At 41.6% G+C, this 24,021-nt stretch overlaps 1 protein-coding gene and 1 long non-coding RNA gene across 6 annotated transcripts in view; one reads left to right on the top strand and one right to left on the bottom strand.

Moving 5' to 3' along the window:
- LOC119700019 overlaps positions 1-23,310 on the bottom strand; it is a 94,137-nt gene extending 70,827 nt beyond the window's left edge. For all 3 annotated transcript variants that reach the window (XR_005256634.1, XR_005256635.1, XR_005256633.1), the window contains exon 1: positions 13,761-23,310. This is a non-coding gene — a long non-coding RNA (uncharacterized LOC119700019). The remainder of the gene's footprint in view (positions 1-13,760) is intronic.
- Positions 1-24,021, top strand: part of GALNT7 (polypeptide N-acetylgalactosaminyltransferase 7) — a 92,669-nt gene that overhangs the window by 7,912 nt on the left and 60,736 nt on the right. For 2 of the 3 annotated variants that reach the window (XM_038134224.1, XM_038134225.1), the window contains exon 1: positions 12,132-13,174. In XM_038134224.1, coding sequence (XP_037990152.1) covers positions 13,049-13,174 — 126 coding nt within the window. In that variant the 5' untranslated portion in view covers positions 12,132-13,048. Of the gene's footprint in view, positions 1-7,313; positions 7,449-12,131; positions 13,175-24,021 lie in introns of those variants that run through there. The other variant, XM_038134226.1, reaches the window with a different exon arrangement.

Below are 24,021 nucleotides of genomic sequence, written 5' to 3'. Positions count from 1 at the left end.
CCTGCCTGAGGTCTCAATTTCTTCCAGGATTAAGAGACTGAAAATACATGCCCCATCCTGCAGGTGCTCTAATAACAGCCTGGACTGGCCTGTGCTAGGCAATTGAGCAAACACAGGACAAGGATACACAATAGGCAAACAGACAACAGAGAAAGATAAAGAAAGAACTGAACCAGGTCAGCATAACAGTACCCAAACTTTGTACTCCTTGCGAAGCCTGCAGAGTTCCTAGGATCCTTTTGCGTTTTGCATACTGAAATTTTTTTCAAAACCAGAAGGCAAGGGAATCTCTGTCCTGATATTAAGCAGAACCATTTCTAAGATGACTCCTATTTCATTTGCCTTGCTTCAGAGAGCCAGTGCCATGTTCAGAGCACTGTCAGCATTAAGGAAGAATAGATGAGCACTGAGAGTTTCATGCTCTTAAAAATAAACATTGTCAGCAGGATACATAAAATAATGTATTGAATTTGAAACACAACATCACGAGAGAGTGAAGAAAACCAGACATATGTGCTGAGGATTTCTGAGCAGATCAATTTACATAATGATGTTCTTCAATTTAGAAGTTGGACAGGACAGCACTTCAGATCTGAGGTAACCAACAATGGACACCAGGCCTTTATTATGTATATTATTTTATTTTTTTTTAGCTTGGCTCAAAGCTTATCCTGCAGGATGCTCATCCCCAAAATCCCTGAGCTTAGACTTTTTGGAAAGTTGGGTGTGTTCAGACAACTACATGAAGATTTGTTAGCTTGATTTCTGCTGCTTCTTTAGAGCTCAGGTTTTAGTGCACAATACAAGGATTATTGTAATGAAGGCATGTGCTGTTATGCAGAGCTGAGGAACATCAAAGCCATAAACTTAGGCAGGGTGCAGGTATTTGTTGAGGACTTTGACTGTCAGAAGCTCTTGAACCATGACATCCATTTGCTGAGTGATTCTGCCTGTTGTTTGCATTTTATACCAGGTCTCAGGTTTCATCAGCGACAGACTGGTATCACCCAAAGTGCTGGAGACTTGTTTGGCCACTGTGAGAAGCTCCTCCTGTACCTGCAAATAGCAGGGAGAAGGCTGTGACACCACCTTTAGAAAGATCTGGCTTTATCCTCGCCTATGTAACAGGTGTAAATGCTGATGCTATTGCTGGTGTTTCCATGCACCATGGTGCATGGTGAAACACTTGTCTTCCTACTGGCAATTATTGTGGTTAGTTGAATGGAAAGAATCATTTAACTGCACCCAGATAATTGACCAGGAAACTGGAATCCTGGTATCAGGAGCCTAATGAGGAATTCATAATATATAAAACAATCTCTCTTTTTTTTTTTCTTTTTTTTTTTTTGAGGGAGAGGAAAGAATGGCTGACTAACAAAAGGGCAGTAAAAAGAAAGGAAGAACTAGGTGAAAGCTTTGAATGGTCAGAGATGATGCTCTTATTATATGAAGCAATTTCTAGCATTCAAGGCATACAATGAACTGTTTTAATTTTTCAACAAGGATGCAACTCGTGCAGGCACTCATAAAAACTTAAAAACTCTTTTTAAAATAATAGCATACATTTTACATGTACTATATGTACTTATTCTCTCAAAGTGCAAGTTATTTATCATTCTTGTCTAAGCTAATAGTGCATCTCTGTCTGGATTGCAAAGTTTAATTAACTTCTGTAGGTGTTACAAGGAGAATTATGCCTAGCTGAGTCTAAAATCCACATTCTTGAATGTAGGGCATTTTTAAATCAACATGACTGGTACACTTTTTGAATAACAACTTCATGTTTTTCTGCTTCATACAGGGTAATAGCATTCCAAGTTTAGACCCTGTAGAATCCACACAAATAGCACACTTTTGTCTCTTATGAAGATGCTATCATGAAGACTATAGATAACTATAACAACAGTAACTTTTGCTCTGCTACTAAAGGCTGATGAGTTTGAGATGCTGGTCACAAAAAATGGTGAAAATTTAGTAGCCTAGTGGGCATTGTACGTGATGAGGAATTACAAGATTAGAGAGCATTTTTGGGTCTTTATCTTGCTACCACCACTAATGCACAATTTGTACAGAGTTTGAACTGGGTGATGAAGCACAAGAAGGGGTAAATATCCAAAGCAAAAGTACAAAGTTGCTATAATCTCTCAATAATGGTAACTGCCCCAAACCATCAAGCTTATTTTGGTATCTTACTTAATGCATAGCATCAGGAAGCTTATCACAGTTAAAAACACCAGTAGAAATCTAGTTCATCCTTCTGCTCTGAATTGAGCTGCATGACCAAAATTCAAGCAGAGCCACATATGCTTAAAGGACTCTTAGATACAGCCAGAAATTTGGGCCGTGACAAAAAAGATGTGAGTCCTTCTCCTCTGGTGAAGTCCAGTATCATGGTAGGAGACCTTGGTGGAAGAGAAATGTGAATTGTGAGAGCTTTCACTAAGCTGGAGTGGTTTTAATATCATATCACCAGCCAGTGTCAATTTTTCACCTGTCACAATGACAGTATTTTTTTACCTATCTGTGTGTTCAGGCTAAGACATTAAATGCAAGACAGCAGGATTTGGCAATTTCACTGCATTGGCTATGGATTGCAATACACCTATTGTACTTTTGCTGCAGGTGCACTTAGCCTACATCTCAGAAAATCTGCCTTCCTCCTTCTAATATGAGATAAAACATAAGATGACTTCTCAAACACAGGTGCTAAGTATGTCGATGACCCACAACTGCACATGTGAAGGGCAGGTAAATCTTAACTCCAGCAAAACTCATGACTGATACTGATTTGACTATTTTTCTAGTGAGGTTTTAAAAAATGAAGTTTTGCTATATGGATTTTTTAGTGTGTTAGTAATGAGCATTTATGAATAGCATTTCCTGCTTTAGTAATCAACTTACATAGGAAAGGAAAATGAGTATGTGACAAATCTGCATCTGATTTACATTTTTAATATTACACAATCCTGAAGGTATCAGTAGAAGCATTTAAATGAAGGTCTTGACAACAATCTAGTACGAAATGCAGTGAAAATCCTTTTGATGTTTAACTAAAGGAGATTGCAAGGACATAATTTGAGCAGTGGAGGGTGTCGTTTAAAAACATACCCCACCCACTGCAGAAATGCCTGGCCTGTTCTTTGCCTGTGTTTTAAAGTTCATATTAATACATCTCCAATAGCTGGTATTTCTTGTTCTGCAAGTAGTAAGTTGTCTTGTCATGTAGTACTTTGCCATCAGGTATAAGAAAAAATCCACTGGCTCTTTGCATAGACGAATGCATGTTTACAGAGCATTGATTCCAGCAGTCACGATACTTCATTCTCATTAGACAATGTGACACTGCTTGAGACAGCCAGCACCTTGCATAATTGCATATAAATTTTGCATTGCTAGTTAACAGTCTGTTTTTAGTGCTGTGATTCTGTGCTTCTCTATGGTGATACACAGAACATGGGTGCAGTGTGTCCTTAGTTCAGTAAGTGCTCTGGATTATTTTTCAGCAGCCACCAGTTTCATATCCACTGCTCCACAGTGTTGGCTTGTCCTGATTTAAGCACCTTGCAAAATGTTTATGTCATTTTAGTAATGATCATGGCAGACTGCAGTCTGCAGTTTAAAGTGCAAAAATACAATTTAGTTCCTTAACTTTTGCTGATGTCCAGTAGGCTGTTAGGCAGAATTTTTATTGTGTTTTTAGATCTTTCGTCTTTTCTGATCTTAGTTTGATTAAGCACTTCGTATTCACATTTGGCTTGGAAAAAGAAAAAGTATGTGATGCTTTTGAATAGCAGATTTGACTCAGAGATGAGAAGGCTGGTAAATTTCATCCTTAAAACAACTGGGGGTGAAATCTTGGCTCTGTTTAAATCTGGCAACATTCCAGTAATTTCAAGTGAAGCTATTCGCCTCTACTACTTCACATCCTAAGGCTCTGTAAATTGTTGCATAAACATTATGTAGTTATACAATGAAAAAAACCACTCCCATTTGCCTTTAGAAAAAGGAAAATCTTCACCTAAGGTAAAATCTTTGCTGCCAGCTTTCTGAGGGAGAAGCTGACAGAGATAATCCAGCAGTGATGGAATATTCTGGGATTAATTAGACGTGGCCTAGATACACACAAGAGAGTATCAGAGCTGACCTAAATGTTGGGAGGAACAGTGCCTCTATCTCCTGCCTTCTTCTAATCAGCCCTGACACCAAAGACTTAGCAGGGCAAGTTTGGAAAGACTGTTTGGATATAAACCTGAAATAGAGGCAAATTGTTACACTCATTTTCACTCATGTTATAAGTCCGCTTATTTAAGTCTAAAATGTTTTGAAGACATGCTCACTTCTGTATCTTGGAGGTTAGTAAAAAGTCATCCAGGTTTTTCAAGCACTTAGCAAACAGTCTACAAAAGTCCTGCTGTAAATCACCATACTTTATTGAATATGAAGTTTTCCTATCAGTTCTTCTTTGTCCCAAAGCACCATTTGGAGGGAAAAATTAAAAACAATTAATTACACAGATGCTGTGTTCATTTTGGGATATATACAAATGTCAGAGTTGTTGATAGTAACTCAGGAACGAAATAAACTTGACTTCAGCCTAAGGTTTACAGGAGCAGCTTTCATTACTCAAAGGTTCAGTGAATAGGAATAAGAACAAATCAGTGATTCTTTAGTTTAATTTGAAATAATGTTAATTGGATTAGTCTTCTGCTCTATAAATATGCTTTTCAAGTTGAAACAAGTAGGTTTTTTTTTTTAAGTACAAAACTGTAAAGCAACCTTTTCCCACTTACTCTGTAAACTCTAACATCTAAACCTAAGGGATGTCCCTGATTTGATCAGACTGCTCAGAACAAAGATTTGGTTAAGCCAGAGTAAAAATAGAAGTACAGTCTAGAGATCTGCTTCTTGCTAATTGCACACACCTGGGAATTTAGAAAAGTTTTTAATTTGGCTACTCAGCCAACTAGTTTTTAAATAATTGCATTTTGTCTTGAATTCACCCCAGCCAGCAGCCAAGCCCCACACAGCTGCTCACTCACTTCCCCACCAGCGAGGTCAGGGAGAGAATCAGAATGGTAAAAGCCAGAGAATTCATGGACAAAATAATAAAAAAGATAAAAAACAGTTAAAGAGGGGGAAAGCAAAAGCCAAGCACACAAGCGAAGCAAAACAAGGAATTAATTCACGGCTTCCCATGGGCAGGCAAGTGCTCAGCTATCTCCAGGAGAGCAGAGCCCATCACATCTAATGGTGACTTGGGGAGAAAACACCATCACTCCAAATGTACCTCCCTTTCTCCTTCTTCCCCCACTTTATATACTGAGCATGATGCCACATGGTCTGTGGTCACCTGTCCTGGCTGTGTCTCCTCCCCAGCATGGCAGGATGGAAACCAGAAAAGGCCATGGCTCTGTGCAATCCCTGCTCAGCAATAACAAAACCATCTCCACATTATCAGCCCTGTGTTCAGCACAAACCCAAAACACAGCCCATGCCAGCCACTGGGAAGAAAATTAACTCCACCCCAGCCAAAATCAGCCCACTGGTATGTATTACAAAAAGGGGGGTGAGTGGCAGTGAGCTGAGAGAGCTGGAAACCTGCAGTATTTGAAGATGGATGAGATCCTGCCTTTATCACTCTTACTTGTCATGGGTGACTGAAAAGCAGTGGAGTTTGGCTCGCCAAGATGATGACTTCATTACAATTCTTCACTTTCATTTCAATGTCTTTTTGACATGTCTAATAATTTTTTTCTCTGAAGTTGGTTGGGTTTGGGGTTTTTCTGGAGAGTTGGGATTGTCTAGGATTGTTTGGGGTTTTTTGCAGGGGGGCTTTTTGTTGTATTTTTGGGGTTTTTTGTGGTTTTTTTGGTTTTGTTGAGCTCTCAGTTTAGGAAAAAGATGGAAAACATACTAAAAATTTTTGAAAGAATTATCTACCTGAGCTAAAGCTATAAATACCTGAGCTAAAGCTATTAAAGTTAGAAATCATTTAATTCATACCAAGTAGGGATATCTGTCTGTAGCTTTGGACCTGAGAAAAGGGAAAACTTCCCCAGAATTCTGCACTACCTGGTGTACTGAAGCCCTTATGAAATCTATTTCATTGTGATTCTATTTAGTAGAAGACTTGAATGTGTGCAATGTTATGATACAACAGCTGCTATTGCCTGCAATTCCCACAAAACATGCCTTTTAAAACAGAATCATTTCATTGAATTACTAATCAATACAACTTGGTGTCAGACGATACATAATAGAAATAATCTACTGTTTGAGAATTTCTCTCCGAATGGCAGCTTACTAAAAAGAGGTTGCTCAGCATTGTGGTGTTTGTTTCCAACCACCAATAACATCAAACTCACAGTTAATAAAATCTGCAAAGAATTAAGAAAGCTCAGAGCTTTCTTAAGTTTCAAAAGAAGAATTCATTGCATTTCAAAAGCAATCCTTTTGTGATTCACTGCTACTAAGATCCTTAACTTCCAGTTACCAATTTGTGATGTATACCACAAACTTTACCTGGCTAATGGCAGTAGTCTTGCTATTGTTCTCTGTTCAGACAGCATTCCCATTCCCCAGGACCCCACTTTGAAAATCAGAGTCTGGCAGAACTCTGCAGCATTATTCAATGTACAAATCTATCTACTGGACTGGTCTTTTCCAGTAATTATTCATGGACCTTTTATGCATTTATGTAAAATGAAGCAGGCCACTCTTTCTGGAACAGTGACTAAGGTAAGGAACAAAAAACATGTCCTGGTTTTAGCATTTAGTTTGTACATCCACACTTTTCCGTGTAACCAATTTTGAGTGTCTTTTTTTATTTGCCTGTGAAACTTCATAAGGCTTTATCTTGTGCAAATTTGACATGTTGGCTTTATTTCACTTTTCTAATGCTTTACAAATGCTTCATATCTTCAGGAGTTAGGTTTTGTTTAATTTTGAACAACATGGCAGAATATATCCTGAAAAGAGTTGTGTCAAACTTATTGAAGGTTTATGGCTGATAAATGATGGTGAATTGATAATATTCAAGTTGCTCGTTATTTATTAAACTGTCAACAGTTTATCACTAAATAACAAAATTCCTAAGAAATACAAAAATCTAATTAATCTACAGTTGTAAAATTTTCCATTTTTTATCTCAAAGTCACTGTGGTTCTTGTTCAGACTGACAATTTCATCAAATTAACTCCACTAAAAGTCTTTTAGAAAAATAACTCAGCATCTGAAATTGTGGGTGTTTACAACATTCACTTTTTCAGCATAACAGAAATTGCAGCAACCTATCTCAATTTTCTCTGCCCTAGATTCAGGAAATGATGCAAGTTTAATTTCTGCTTGAAATGCTCAGAAATATGGCACCTCGGAAAAGGAGATTTTTCCAGACCTGAGACTGGTCTGAGTATATGACTACTCATACTTTTATCTGGCTCAAAATACAGGTAAGTTTCTCTGAAAAGTAATTTAGAAAATATATATTGCTTTTTAAATGGCAAAACCATGCTCAGAATCATTCCATTTCTTCTCATACTTAAATGAAACGCCCACGTAACAGACCATCCCATCCACTATTTTAATGAGATCTAAATCTGTCAAGGATTGTCAACACTCATCAGTGTGGATATTTTGAGGACTTGTAGGTGCAAAAGAAGTTAATTTTTTCTAGACAAAAGCAATATTAATAATACAACATAGTTCATAAACATTGACTGGTACTCATTATCTGAAAGGGCAGCTGCAAAAAGAATCATTTTACATTCTAATCTTCAGGACATTGGTAGAATCCAGACCAGTACAAAATAATGAGCTTACTTACTGTTGCTGTGTGGGAAAAGAGAAGAGGATCTAGAGGTGATACTGCAGGAATGAAACAGACTAAGTAGGCATGACAGGAGTATGGGGGCTAAATGTAATGACAGGAACTTCATAACACATTCTTCATAAAAGTGACAGGAAAAGCAAAGGAGGTGAACAGCACTCTGCCAAAAGCATCTCTTCAAATACTGAAACACTGAAGGATAATTTTCGGTAGGACATGCATGGCTAAACTGCTGGCTTAAAAAAAGAAGGATAATTGAGAATTACAGGAAGAATGGTACTAAAGACTGGAGATCATGAACACAAAACAGTGAAGATTAAGCAATCATAATCTAAGTTGCAACAGCATGTATATTAAATACTCCCTAGAGGTACTTGTTTGATTAAAGCATTTTTAAAACAATCTCAGAAATTAGGAAGAATTTAAAATCCTGTACTTCAGTTCCTTTTTGTCAACTCTGAGGTTAAATATACACACATGGTAAATATTTGGGCCATAACTTTATATTCATCATAATGTATGCCAAACTGTGCCCTTTGGATTATTCCTTGCAGTGACCACCTCATTAATCCAGAATCTCTCTTCAAATCCTTCAGTGCTGGGAGTGGTGTCAGAAGGGAGTATGAGCTTAAAGTAAGGGAGATCTGGCCAGGCATCTTCAGCCACACACTGAGTTCCTACCTTCTCAGATGAAAACTAGGAAAGGTGGGTCTTGGATTCCACCAGGACTCCGATATGCAGTACTAATAAATCTGCTGTAGGGCTAAGACACTGCATGAGCTTTCTGTAAGCATCAATGGCCAGCTCCCCTTAGATCCAAAGTAACAGTGCAGGAAACAGCAAAGGCTTTGTTCAGAGATGACTATCTAAATGCAAGGTCAGGATGGGAAAAGAGATTACATGAGGTGGAAGGTTTCACTGGAGCAAAGGTGTTGCTTGTGTTGAGAGTACTCTGTTTAGGAAAGCAAGTTACTTTCTGCCAGCTGGCATTTTCCAACACTTTGTTTAATCAAAGCATGACCGAGTTTGATGTTACTTGAAGCCTAGAGTATCATGTAGGGAAATACTGCACTTAATGAAGTGCTGGTAGTTATATCTGGAAACATCTAAGGAAAGTGTAACTGTTTGAGGTCTAGAATCCATTTGTCATGGTTTAACCCCAGCTGGCAGGTAAGCACCACACCACCTCTCACGCACTCACCCCCACCAGGATGTGGGTGAGAACTGGAAGGGTAAAAGTAGGAAAACTTTGGGGTTGAAATAAAGACATTTAAATAAGTAAAGGAAAAGCCATGCACACAGGCAAGGCAAAAGAAGAAACTCATTCATCCCTTCTCAGAGGCAGATGGGTGTTCAGCCATCTCCAAGAAATCTGGGCTTCATCACGCCTCATGGTGAGTTGGGAAGACAAACAACATCACTCAAATGTCCCATCCCTTCCTTCTTCTTCCCCCACTTGATATACTGAGCATGGTGCCATGTGGTCTGGAATATGCCTTTGGTCAATGGGGGACAGCTGTCCCAGCTGTGTCCTCTCCCAACTCTTTGTGTACCCCCAGCCTCCTGTCTGGTGGGATGGGGTGAGGAGCACATAGGCCTTGATTCTGGGCAAGCCCTGTGCAGCAACAACCAAAACATCCTGGCTGTTATGCTTTCAAAACCAAAATGTAGCCCCATACCAGCTACTCTGAAGATAAACTCTACCCCAGCCAAAACCAGCACACCATTGCTAATTTCAAAGATTTAGTTTTAAACCTATTTACATGACCAAAAAAAAACGCAGTTGTGTTTTGTGCTCTGTGTACAAAGTAGAAAGAAAATTTGGTCTCTGAACTGCAGATTTTACAAAGATTGTTTGGGTGTTGATAGAAAAAAAACCCTCAAATGAGCAAAATGTGAGGTTTTATGTAGAGTGAAGCCTTTACAGCAGCTTGTTGTATTATTGACCTTTGTAACACATGATTTTCACCTTGAGAGGTACAAAAGTCTGTAGGAATTTCCTTTCAGACATTGTGTTCTTAACAAATAGAATAGTTTTTTCTGGCCAGATACTCAGGACAGTGTTAATGGGTAGATCCACATCCAGATACTTCTCCTATGCGAGCAACTGCATGAGGTTTTGACATTGTTTAGTGACCCTGCTCCAGACACCATCCCCCAAATCCCCAGCAATAAGGCAACTGCATGGCTTAGGGGATTGGTAATCGGATACCTCACCTCCAGGTCATCCTAGGTCTCTGGTTCAAGAGCAGCAAGACTTTGTAATGGCTTAAACGCCATTGCATATTTATTTGGAGTCATACATGGAGAAGTGAACATATGATTTCTATGTGACAAGCAGTAGGTGTCCACATACAGATACAAACATTGTGACAGTTGCCAGCCTGTTTGAAACATTTGAATGACTAAATATCAGTCTTAACAGAGATTGATTAATTCCCTAATAACAGATTTGTGTTTTGTTTTAATACTGCCTGTACAGTAAAAACATAATGGTATATATTTATATATATTTTTATTATGTACTTCTTTTACTTTTTTATATATACTTATATTTTTATATATAAATTTATGTTTACTTACATTTTGTAACTGAGTGGGACTAAAGCCTGTGTTTAACCCTCCATCTATTTCTCTCTGGGTTGTAAAAGACTTTGAAAAGTGGTTTTGAATAGTACTGGAGGCAATCCAAAGCCAAATTTAATTTGAGTTTTCTGTCTTAGCTGATACAAATTCAACAAGAGTGAAAATGTGTTCTATAGGTCTTCTTAGGCACTTCACTACATAGGAGGAGCTGTGAGTGCAGAATTTGAAACTTCAGCACATCCTTAACAAGGATACAACTGAAATAAAACATTTCTAAGGTCAGTATTAATCTAATACTTCTGGAGTCAGACTGTGTGGTCAGTGCGTGAGAAGGAAAAAGGTAGAAGAGGCTCGCTGTTGAGGAATCAGGGCCGGCAGGTACAGTGGTCAAACAGAAACATGACGCCTTCTCCAGTCTGCTGTCATAGGTGGCTGCGGCAGAGAGAGGGGCTGGCTGGCATGAACACCCTGTCCATTGGTCCGTACTGCCTCCCAGTGGGCATCAGCTACTTCTATTTCAGGATAAAACAAATGCTGGGGGGTTTAAAATTCCTGGTACAGAAGCCATTGTCCTCAGATAGCTAATGGGGGAGTTCACTGACAGTGAGACTTCGGCTATCTAAAACCAAAACGACAAAGCTCTTGATCATCTTCCAAGGCTGTAGCTCTCTGTGAAATCACAGATGTGTGGTTTACCTTTGCCTATGGCTTCATGCAGAACATACACCTCCATCTGAAAAAAAAAACCCAAACTCAAATCTGGTTTCAGCAGGCAGCCTTACAAATGTGAGTTGTCATCATATCAACTTGAATGCAGAGGGCTCTGTCCCCACCACTCTCAGCTCTGAGGAGCAGCAGCAGAGCAGTGTCCCATCCCATGCCTGTACCCTCCATGCAGTGCTATAACTAACTTTATTTTTCTTCTCACTTTGCCTGAGTGTGCTGAGAGCAACAGCATAGGACATTAAAAAGGGATGCCAAAAATGAAGATTGAAACAACATGAGGAAAGAGCACTGTTTGCTGCAGTAAGGTCTCCACTAAAGACTGCAGGAAGAGTTGGAGAGGTGCCTCTATACTTCTCTGACAGCCTACCGACCTTCCCATTTTACAGCCCCAACTTGCCTTTTCCTTCTGGGCTCAGCAAGCCAGGGGATCTGTTCTGAGCTGGGCACCTCAACTCGGTCTCCCATCCAAAAAGCCCTAACAGTCTCTCCCATCCCTGTGCAGATGTCGCTATCTACCTGAGAACACTCAACTAAATCTTTGTGTTGGGATATTTGTGTGGTTGCTGCAGCTGCACACAGGGAGGGGGCTTTGAGGAAAACAGCTTTGTGCTCCTGTGGAAGTCACAGGGCTGTGCAAACACTTGTAAGGATTAGAGCTGTTGCTCATGCCTTAAACACTGCATTTGTCTATGTCTCATACCTTGATCTTACAGAATGATAAAGAAAAAAGACATCACCCAGTGCTATAGCACAAATTATAAGAATAAACAAATGCTTCTGTGGCTAGGTGTGTCCAACTACAAAGGTCACTTAGGTGTGGGCAGTTTTTTCCTCCAGAGTTATCCTGTTCAAGGTGTAATATCCTGTTTTGTTTCTGCAGTCCTTATCATTGAAAGTTCAAGATCCGTGGATCTGATACCCTCCCAGTGCACATCAGAAATAGAATGGAAAAACATCAGAGCAAGGGGATAGTACTGAATACACAGGGAAAAAAAAATAGTATTACATTGGAAGTACTGTTTTTGCATCACTCTGGTTTTTGGAGAGCTTACATTACTAGGTTTCTCTGTGTGTGTGTGTGCGTGCACGTGTGGCATTCCTTCAAAGGAGGAAATAGGATGCCTAACTTTTAGTGCAGAAAATTAGTAACAAAATAACACACAAGCTGTGGGGCTGATAGCATCTCTGTAATCTTGTACTTAATCTGCTATCCCCAAGGAAAATCTGTTGACTTTCCAGTTCTACTCTGCCCAGGCTGCACACAACAATTAGTGGTCCTGCGTTACCCTACGCCTGTATGACACCCCCTGAAGTTAAACGTTCGCACCTTAATTTTTACAAATCGGTGCCCAACCAGCGCTGCTCACCCAGCCGGGAAAGCCGAAACCCCACTCGAGGTGTCCCACTGCTCCCCCTTTCCCGGAGGGCTGCAGGCGCGGCTGGCCGCGGTCCGGGCGGGAGCAGGTGCACGGCAGCGCACGCCCGGCGCTGGGCCGGGGCGGGGGCAGGAGCGAGCGGCGGCCCGGGGCGAGGCGCTCCCGCCCCGATGCGGGGCGGCCACGTGGAACCGCGCGGCTCCCGCGGCGGCCACTTCCTGCTCCGCATCACCCCCGGCCGCTGCGCCCGGCGGGGAGGCAAGCGCGCAGCCCGCAGCCTACCGGGGCGGCGCGGGGGTGGGAGAAAAAAAGAGGGGGGAGGAAGAAAAAAAAAAAAAAAAAAGTTTGAACGTGCGGCGGCGGTGAGAGGACAGCCTCCGCAGGCGGGCGGCTGCCGGAGAGCAGCGGCGGCCGGGGGAGGCGGGGGAGCGGCGGCGGGGCCGTGCCGTGCGGTGCCGCGGGGGGCGGAAGGCGGCCGGTGCGCGGGGCCGGGCGCTGCGTGCTCGGCGGCGGGAGGCAGAGGGCGGGCGGGAGGATGCGGCTGAAGCTGGGCTTCCTGCTGCGCGCCGTGCTGCTGGCGGGCAGCTTCTTGGGGCTGCTGCTGCTCTGGTCCTCGCTGTCGCCCCGCGCCGAGGAGCCGGATCTCCCGGGACGGACGCGGGTGAGTACGCGGCCGCGCCGGGCGCTGGGGCGGGCGCGACGGAGCGGGTGGCGGGGCCGCCGCCCGGGATGTGACCGGCGGCGGCTGCGGGCGGACGGGGGGCGGCTGCCCGGGCTGCGGCCTGCGGAGCCTTGCAGGCCCGAGAGGGGAGCGCGGAGCGGCGGGGCCGGCCCCATCCGGCCCCCGGAGCCGGCGTCCCTGCCCGGGCGGCGGCGCGCCCTGGGGCTGCCCGCGGCGGGGCCCGGGGGCGCCGTGTTCCGAGGGAGCCCGGGCGGCTGAACCCGGCCGAGGTCCGGTCCGCGCCGCCCCGCCCGGCTCCGAGCCGCCGCAGCCCCCCCGCCCGCCGGCAGCGCGCCGCCGGTGTCCGCCACCGGCGCGGTGGTGCGGGCAGCGTCCCGCCGGGGCCCTTCTCTCCCCGGGACCTCCCCGCCGCCGGTGCCATGGGCACCCCGAAACGCGCGGGATTGACTTCCCTTTGGGGGTTTTCCATTCCTGAATAACCGCGCCGGTGTCCCCTGCGTTAAGAGTCCCGCAAAAATCCCCCAGAGCTTCAACAAAGGGTGCAGGTGTTCCCTCGCCAGCTCACCTAGTTGCCGCGGATCGGCTTCCCGACGCTTTAGTAACCGAAGGGCAGGTTTGGCCAAGGAGAAGCAGGAGATCAGGTAATTTAAGAGCAGCGCACGGAAAGGCAAAAGGCGCTGGATTTACCCAGCTGGTGGTGCAGGTCTCCTATGCCCGAAATGGTGGGAGCACAGGTGATATGCGAGGCAGGCAGCGCTTCAGCTAACTTCCAGAAATGCTGCAGGAGGTCAGACGAGCTAATCTATAGTATGGGTCTTGCCATGGCCTTGTATTAGTCAGGTGAAAATAATCTGACCCTTTGACACCAGGGTCTTAGAAGGAGTCAAAGTAATTCTTCCGTTTTCACCAGATGTTTTAGAGCTCAGGAGCATAACTGGACTTAAGGAGATCTGCTTGAAGTAAGATTAGCCAAGATTATTTTAATCTTGGTAAAGTCATAAAATTTTCCAGTGATTATCTTAAAAAGGGGTCTTTTATTATATGTTCACTAATGATCTTGGACCTCTCAATGGGCTGCTTTGGATAATTGTGTAAAGCAAATGAGTTGACATAACTCTTGTTTTTGAAAACTGGAAATTACTTTGGACTCCTTCAGCAGATGCTCTGTCTTCTGAAGCTGTTACAGTTTGCTGTATCTTGGCAGTTACTGCTGAGATAATAGGCCATAGCAGTTTTTTTGAAGATAAGCAGTTTATTAAGTGGTGAAGTTTCTGTAATCTGTTCTTCTAGACACGACATGGGATTTTCTGTGTGTGGAAAAATTTTCAGGAATTTATTTGTATACCTCCGAAGAAAATATCAGGCAGTAGACATTTTGCATCTAAACCGGTCAAATTACTTTTCCTGCTCAGGAAAGAGCTGTGAACAGACATTCAAAGGGACAATCTCGGGGGAAAAAAATGTGGTTGCATTGCTTTGTAGGGCAGTGACCATCCTCAGATGCTTATTCTGAGGTGACCACTGAAGTATTGTAGCCCTGGTGAGGGTGTGCTGCGTCAACTTACTCAGGTGCTGTAATGCATCATGCTTTCTTTTCTCATGAGCCTAAAGGCTTTTCCTCAGAGACTTTTGAGCTGAACCCTTGTATCCACTTCCATCCACATGTGAGGTCTAATTCAGAAGGTTTGTTTTTTTTTTTTTAGCTGGTTTGTGTACCAGTAAAGGAAATGCAAAAAAATTGGTTTTACAGTTCTGCCCCTGATAAAGCATCATTCTGTCTTGATTACCTGGTCTTGACCTGAGGAGGAAATATCCATGACAGCCATCTCAGGAAATAATTCAGTCTTTGTTGAGAACAAATACAATTATATTAAGTAAACACTGTCAAAGATGAAATCTAAACAGAATATCTGATTAATTAGCTGGATCAGCTATTTACTTGCCTTTGTGATATATATGAGAGTAACACATGCTGCTCCATCATTTTCTGTGGAACATTGTTGTTATTACTGAGTTCATGTTTTGGGTTGAAGTGCTTTCCACCTCAGAAGCTGCTCAGGTAAGGGATATGAGTTATGAAACAGTAACGACTGTGTTTCCTACTCGCAGTGCTCTGGCATATTAGTGGGAAGCTGTCAGAGCCCAGGAATATATCCAGAGGTTAGGACCTGCATACCCTGCATTGTGTTAGGAGAGGCAGAGCTGGCCCCCTGAGCTGAGCTTGTATCTTGGAGTGTGCTCCCTGCAGCACCTGGGAACAGTGTGTGCCTTGGTTCAGCTTCAGCATAAGGGAAGTAGGAGTTTAATCTTAACTGCTTCTCAGAAATGCCGTGGTGTGCTCTTTGTTCAGTCATAGAAATGTGTGTTTGCTCTGTTGTCAGTTGCCCAAAAGTTTGTTAAGCAAAAGATGACAGATAAATCTTCTTCCCGTACAACACCCTCCTCCCTTTTCTTGCGCTAAAAGCTCTAACCAGCAAATATGAAATTCCTTGTCAGACAGTACCAGCTAAAAATAGAATTTAGCTTTTTTAGCTAACTTCAGGCGGTATCCTTTTCCTCTCTGCAGTGTAACCCTGGGCACTTTTTAATAACACCAAAGCATTAAAGATGCAAAGATGAAAAGATTTGCTGTGTTGTTCTTTTTTATGTTTATAACCTTCAGTGTTTTCCTACCCATAGCAGCAGACAATAGGTAATACAGAAAATCTTTCAGTGTTATAAATATGTACTTTTTTTTTAATATCCTTTCAAATATTGTGGGTTTTTTCTACTGATTTAAAAGATTTCAGAGGTCTTTCAGAAAGTAAAAATTATTAATGTACAGAGAGTTTTCAAAACAAAAATGAAAGTGGAGAAGTAGGAAGGAAATGACAACAAAGTGATACTAACAGCATTACACGTAGTTGGAGATAGTGCCTTTCTTTCCAAAGAAGACTCTCACTGACACATATGCAGAAGTTGGGAGGACAGAACTGTTCTCTGGGTAACCTCACTTGGAACTTCCTCCAAGAATCCATTTGAGGAAAAAGTGCTTGTGGGATTTGGAGTGAGAGATTTATCAGAAATATCTAAAGACTAACTGATCCTTAAGAACTTTCAGTTTCCAAACGAAATCAAATCGAAACAATGAAAATATATCAAGGTCTGTTCTCAGTCTTAAGTGCACGTCTGCTTTTGTGTAAGTAAGGATGCCTGCTAACTGATAGTAGGGATTGCAAGGCTGTGAGAAAAATTAGGTAGAATCATTGATTTGATTACTATGTTATGTCTTTTGGATGCTTTCTGATACCTTCTGGTCTTCTGGATCAAGGGGTCACACACAGTTCTGGAGCCAGCAGGAAATGATTGAGAATCATAGAATGACAGAATATGCTGAGTTGGAAGGGACCCATGAGGATCATCAATTCCAGCTCCTGGCCCTGTGCAGGACACCTCAGGAGTCACACCATGTTCCAATCACACCACTGAGGCCATTCATGGTAACAAGATTGCTGTGGGGATCCCGGCTACAGTATTTGTTGTTCTCCAGCGAGATGTGTTGCTAATGATCAGCCTCAGAGGTACAGCCTTAAAGCTGCTGTTGTCAAGGAGTAGGTAGTACAGCAGGCAGAACCAATGGGCTGAAACAGTAAAGAAAGATTTGTTACTGAAAAGTTGAAAGCTTATTTAAAGGAGTAAATGTACTGTAGGTCAACTTTAACTCTCCAAATCTGACCAATTACAAATGATCCTATTCATTTATCTGTATGAAGGACAGTGAAGAACGGTGTCCAGTGTGTTCCTAGGGTCCACAGGGAGATTAGTAAAGCAGTAAAAGATTTGCTGGAAATGTGTGCCTTGCCTGACCTTGCACAAGGCAGAAATGTAGTGATGAGACTGCTAAACCCACAAAATAAATTCAGTAGTCTGTCCTGTTCACAGGTGTAATGAGGAGAGCTTCCTGAAAATTTGGCACAGGCTGCTTGGCCTTATATCTGGGAACTTGGTGCTTCAGATTCAAAGCATTACAGTAAATTCAGCATTTTCCATAACCACAACACCTGACCCACCAAAGGACTTGCCATACATTGAAGGCATTTAATTTTGTGTCTGTAAGGGACATGATTTTACTGGGATTTTGTTTAGGTCTTATTTGTTTATCAGTAGTTCTCAGACTTTCTGGACCATGTTGCAAGGGTTTTTTTTCAAAGCGTGCATGGGTAGTTGGACAACTGTCCCTCCTTCCACCCCAAAAGTGTGTGTGTCTCGGGTACCAGATGTGCTTAACAGGAGCTTGTGAGGTCAGTCTCCCACCCTTAGACATTTATACTCCCATTTCCCTGCCAGGACGGGCATCTGTCCTTGCTGCCAGATGTTACAGCAGCCATGCCAGAGTGAGGGAAGAGTGGTTGCCCTTGGATAGGGACAGGAGGCTTTGCTGAGTGCCCTGGTCAGGTCACAATTCCAGCACATCCCTCTGGTTCAGGAAACCAGATGATGATCTTGCAGCTGGGGCTGCAGGCCTTCACCAACTGCCAAGTTTAAACATTACAATTCCCACATGGCCAATAGAAGGTGGAGAATTTATGATGTGGAGGCAAAAGCTTTAGAAAAATAAGAGGAAATAAAAGCTGAATGGACATTTTTTGAGCTTTTTGGTGACACCCCTTCTTCCCCACTTTAAGAACTGCTAATATCCTGTATACCTTGGCTTGATTGTCACTGAGATCTTAATGACAAGTTGCAGACTGAACTTCAGTTGTAATTGTGGTTTAAATTAGATTCTTTGTGTGGAAATCCCAGAGGAAATTGTTCAGTGTCCCTTAAGGAGTAAGTGTGTTTAGAAGAGAAACTGAGACACAGCAATTTGCAGTTGATACCATTACTGGAGGAAAGGCAGGAATTTAAATAAGATAAAAAATCAGATGTAAAAGGGGCAGTAGTGTTCAGTAGTAAAGGGCCGTGAGCTTTCTGAACTTGGTAAAAATGTGATGCATGGAGGTACCTGTGTGATTAAATGACAAAATAATCTCTCTCCAATTGTTATGTTTAGTTATCTATACATAGGTCACTTTTTAAACTGGTTTGCCTTTCTGTAATTGAGTGACACAAACACAAAGGACACTGCATCAGTTCTGCTACTCTGGCATTATCTGAAAGCTGAACACAATCATTCATCAGCTGCGTTTGAAAAGCTCTATTCAGGTGCAGGGCTAGATGTAGCCACACTGCCTTCTACAATCAGAGCTGTAATAAGTCACCACTTCTTGTGTGACACTCACCAGAAATTAACACCTTGGCAAACTTTTGGTGCTCAACAAGTTTGGTTTGAAGGCTGTGCACGGTGAGATAATGAGCTTGCTATGGCCAAAGTATTGCTGTTGTAGAAAGTAACCATCACTTCTGATAGTAATCTTTTGTGTCGCTAGCAACATTAATAGGCAAAATGTTTCGAGATATTAAATTATATTTTTTTAATATGTGGTTTTATCTAAATTTGCTTTGAAAAAGCTTGTAAAAATCTATCACCCTTGAAAGAGTATAAAAACCCCAATCCCTATCATATTAAAAAGGAAATAATTTGACAAATGCTTCCAGTTATGTTGCAGAATCAGTGAGCACAGAGCAAATAATGTGAAGAAATGGGGGAAAAAAGAAAGCCTATATGATGCCTACAATTTAGTATACATATATAAATTATATTTAAAATTTCTTGAACTCTCTTGTCATTCAAAAACCATTGTATTAAGTTAGGTAAAGAACTCACTGTGTCAAGACTGTTAATTATGTATATGTCTACTCCTCTTCAAAGGGCAGTTTTGCACCATTTTTATGTATGTGACAAGATTCCTTTTGTCCTATTTTAGCCCCAAGTGTTGCCATTTATGAATAATGTAAAAGAACTGAAAAGATGAAAAATCAAAGATCTTAAGCTAAGACTGGCATTTGCTTTTCAAGAATCCCATTGCTGGAGAAGAGTGATCTAGGGTATTCAGGGAGCATTTGGCAGCATCCTCAGCATAGGATGAAAGGTGACTTTGCACCCTTAGATAAGATAATGCAACAAAAACCTTGAAGTTGTATCTGTCTTGGTGATCACACAGGTAAAACTATTAATCTGTTGCAGTACCTAATGAATGAACTGTGAGTAACACCACAGAAATTGGGATCGACACCATCAATTGGTTAGTCTGTAAATTTGTGGTTTTGGGCGAAAAAAATTAAATAGAAGTGGTAATTTGTGCTGCATAGGGGCCAAATAGTGGGCCATTGAAAATAACATGTAATAAATTCCTCTTTTAAATGAAATTCTATGTAATAGTTAACTCTCAGTTTTAAAGCTAGTGAATATGGATGGCTAAGCTGAAGTACTAGAAATTCTGATGCCAGTAAATTTCATTATTGCAAAAGACTCATTGGGTCTTCAGGAGGACAGCATTATCCAGAAGCAGATACATAGCTTTTTCTCCACATGGCCAAACAGCATTCACCTTCCCTAACCCAAGCTCAGCAGAGTTAAAATTGCTTGTACTGAGCTGACGTTCTCTAATCAAAAATGACAGCGTCTTTGTCCTATTTTTGTCAGATATTAAATCAGCGTTACAGGAGACTGCCAAGTGGAAATAGGGCAGGATAAGCTGTTACATTAATAGGTTTGACTTCTACCTTGGAGGGGGCTGGGAGGATGCTTTTTACAGTAACTAGGCCATATAATCTGAGAGGACTGTAAGTCTGGCAACAGTTATATTTAATTACTAGATTTACTCTGTAAGTGTGGAAAACAAATGTCTGCTCTGGACGATTAGTTTAAAATTAGCAACATTAGAATTAGCAACATACTCCATGATTCTTCACAGAGTATTGTGAGTTGGAAGGGGCACACAAGGATGATCAGGTCCAACTCCCGGCCCTGCACAGCACTATCCCTGAAAGTCACACCATGTGCCCGAGAGCGTTGTCCAAACTCTTCTTGTCAGGCTTGGTGGTGTGACCACTCCTCTGGGGAGCCTGTTCCAGTGCCCTACCACCCTCTGGGTGGAGAACCTCTTCCTGACAGCCAACCTAACCCTCCCCTGACACAGCATCAGGCCATTCCCTTGGGTCCTGTCACCACTGGTGCTTTTCCAGCTGTGTGGTGGATGTTTTGTCCAGATGGATGCTGAGAGATGGTATCAAAAGCTTTAGTAAAATCCTAAAAGGTTACGTTGACTGGCTTCCCTTGATCAACTACTTGGGTTACCTTGTCATAAAAGGAAATCAGATTTGGTAAGCAAGGTTTTGCTCCCCTCATGAAGTCGTGCTTGCAGTAACCAGTGACTGTGTTGTCTTTCTGGCGTTTTTCTAAACCTCCCAGAATAATCTCCACAACTTCACCAGTCACTAAAATGAGACTGACAGGCCTGTGGCCTGTGTTTCTATGGTCCTCCTTCTTGGCCTTTTTGAAAATTAGAACATTGTTAATCAACTTCTTGTCAACTGAGATATCTACAGATTCCCAAGACCTTTCAAAAGTCACCCAGAGAGGCTTTATGGAGCAGCAGACTCCTTGGCTCTTCAGGGTCAACTGGAAGTTTAACATTTTCACAGCCAGGGTAATCCATCATCAGTGTTGAAGACAGAAGCAAAGAAAGCATTAAACATCTCCACCTTGTCAGTATCCCTGACTGTGAGGTCACCATCCTCCTCCTGTAACAGGCTGATGTCATTTCTGAATTGCCTTTTGACAATGTATCTTAAACAAATCATTTTATTGTCCCCCGCAGTTCTGGTCAGCTTCAACTCCGGTAGAGCTCATGCTGGTCAAAAGGCCACCTCCTCCATCCGTTTTCTTTAATATTTTTGTGAATCAAAGGGAAATTTATCTTGCTCAAGTCTGTCTTTAGCAGTGCACCTCTGCCTCACAGTGCATTAGGTTAGACACAGTTTTGCTGAGTGAGGTTCCCCCCAGTACTAAGGGCAGTGCTCAGGTGGTGTGTTGGGGAAGGAAGATGTCCCCAACAAAGGGGAGTAGTTAGCAGCCAGCAGCATGCATGTCCTCACAACCTGTGCTACTGTTCAGGCTTGGATTTGGGGCTTTTCTGGCTTTTCGCTTAATAGAGGTTGTAGAAGAAAAAATTAAACTCAGTGGGTTTCTATAAACTGAAACGGTTTAAGATTGTGCTTTATGGCAGATTAGGATTTATCAGTTTAATTATAGCCTCCTCCTCTGTGAAGGAGCTTGTGGGGAAGATATGTGCTTTTGTGGAAGAAGTATTTTGTTGTTAATAGCTGTGCAAAGATATGGAGGAGAAAGCTGATACTTGTATTCTACCTTTGTTTTTCAAACAAGCATCCTTGTGTTCCCCTTGCTTGAGATGAAATAGTTTTGAAATGTTTGCTTATTCATTGGAATATCATTTGAATTAGCAGTTCTGAAATTTGAAAAAACCCAAAACTGTGTAAGCTGTTTTTGAAATAGGCTACTGCTTTCCTTCCACGTGCATTTTATAGCACAAAATTCCTATTTTCTGAAAATCCATGGATTTCCCATGTGGAAATAAAATAATTCTCTTACCAGGCTGCATACAGCCATTATAACTGAAACAAAAATGACTACTTTTTTAATTAAGAGATGATGCTTTAAAAAGAATTGTATTAATCAGGAACTAAGCATGTTTCTCCCTGCATAAGCATGCCTCTTTGCAAGGGAACAAATCGCTCTTTTATTTTTTCTCTCTATTATAATAAACTAATTGAATAAACTTGCTGCTATATGGTGGCCTGTACTTTTTTAACTTTCTCTTATGATGTTTTCTTGAATCCCTCATTCTAATCCTTGAATTCAGTAACATTTTAGTATTGCTCTTGCTTTCCTAGGCTACAATGTATTTTCCTTTGACTTCCTTGGTTCAGTTGCAAATAGCAGCAGTCAGCACTGGTGCATAAACCTCTGAGCAGCAGGAGAGAATTGAAGGAAGGTAAAAGGTAAAAACAGTATACCAGTTTACATGTGGAAAACTTGCTTTACAGGTGACAGTCTCAAAATATAATTGTTAATGAAATTACAGCATGGGCAGATGGTGCTCAGCCCACAAAGTTTCATACTTATTTTTGTTGTCTTTTAAGAAATTGGCAATGAAAATGGCTCAGCAAGAACTGTTCTGACTTGAGTTGATCTTTTTATTAAGGCAGAAAGGTATTATTGTAAATATTGTGTTTTAGAAAGAAAAGACAATATTTTTAATGAAATAAAATATAGTCTTTTTCATATTCAAGCATTTTTGCCACAGTTTGGGCATTAAAATTTGCTTTGGTTTTAACCTGCAGTAAAAACATTTTCTTTTTAAACATTAATAAATGAACAAAGGGCCACAGCATAGCATCCCATTTTATTTCTCAATTCCTGCCTTTATGGTTTTGAGATTTTGAGGCATTGTCTTTCTATTAAGTTATTTATTCAGAATTCTATCTATGGCAAAGAATTATTTACCATTTTAAATTTGCTGTAGAAAATGTCTCATCTGTAATAACGTTTTGAAGCAAAACCTTAAAAAAGTAACCAAGCTACTTCTTAAAAAAAGTTCCCTTTTTTTGCAATTGAGGAAAGAGGATTAAGAATGAAAGCATTAAGATAATGGGGTCTTCAGAGAAAATTAATTGTTCTCTGCACGCTTTAGTCTTGAAACAAGTTTTGCTACACTCTCAGTTAAATGAGGCCTTGAAGTCAGCTCTTCAAGGCTTGTAATATATTGCTTTCATTGGACTGCTTCCCCTGCTCTGGCTCTGCTATTCCATCTCCCACAGTGTTATTCTAACATTTCAAAGTCTATGAGAAACTTTAAACCACAGCTGTGAAATATATTGGTTTTTTCTTGCCTCTTCCATGTTTTCCACCTTTATTTCCCTCCCCTCTATGAAGTATGTTCTGCCTGTACAGAGCCAAGACCTGCAGTAGCAACAGCATGAGAACAGTGTCTCAGCAGACAGCAGAGATAGAAAGGTGCAGTAAGTAGGGTTTTGTTGTTTGCTTCTTTTGATGGAATGTGAGATTCTAGCCATAGGAAATGTATCGTTCACTTCTAATCGCAGAGTTCTTAGCCAAGAGCCCTCAAATGCAGAACAATGCTTCATGGGTTTCCTGTGCCTCAGCTCTTCGTGGTGAGAATCTCCTGCTGCCTTTTGGATAGCTTTTTGGAGATCTTCAGCTCATAATTCTGATATTTCAGTCAATGCAAGTAAGGTACTCCTACAGCATGAGATTAACCAAGTTAGTAAAGCAGTATTCTCGAGTACTCTCTGTAGAGGTATTTCAGCCCTGGATGTCTGAAGTAAGACTTTGAATTAGTTCCTTGGATGCATATGTGTGATCTTGATAAGTCTTCTGTCCCTCACTGTGTTTACTTAAATACTTGCTTATTTTTTAACTTATGTAAACACTACAGGAAAGTTTGGGCTAAGAAAGGCCAAGAAATGTTAACCTGACTGTGAGGCTGTGAAGCTCTTTGAGCAGTTCCAGGCAAAATGTCATTCTTCAAATCATCTGAAAACCATCCTCAATGAGAGCAGGTATCCATGACGCTGGAATCAAGTCTGGGACAAGATTTTGATGCCAAACTCGGGGCGAATGGTTACTCTGGCCCAGCTTTGGCAGTGGATGATGAGACCCTTGAGTGCTCATTGACAGAGCAGTGAGTAGGTGTGCAAAGTGTCAAAGTCATCACCATTACTTTGTGTGGAGAAACAGGGGAGGAGAAATCTCTGCAAGACGCAGAGTTTCTGTCTTGGAGAGCAGGCTTACCTTTTGCATGAATAGGCACATCAGTCACCTCTCAGGGAGTTAACAAGTTTTGCTCCCATTATTATCTTCT

This window comes from Motacilla alba, chromosome 4 (genome assembly GCF_015832195.1).
Source record: "Motacilla alba alba isolate MOTALB_02 chromosome 4, Motacilla_alba_V1.0_pri, whole genome shotgun sequence".
Taxonomy (NCBI): domain Eukaryota; kingdom Metazoa; phylum Chordata; class Aves; order Passeriformes; family Motacillidae; genus Motacilla; species Motacilla alba.
This window is presented reverse-complemented; position numbering and strand designations above follow the sequence as displayed.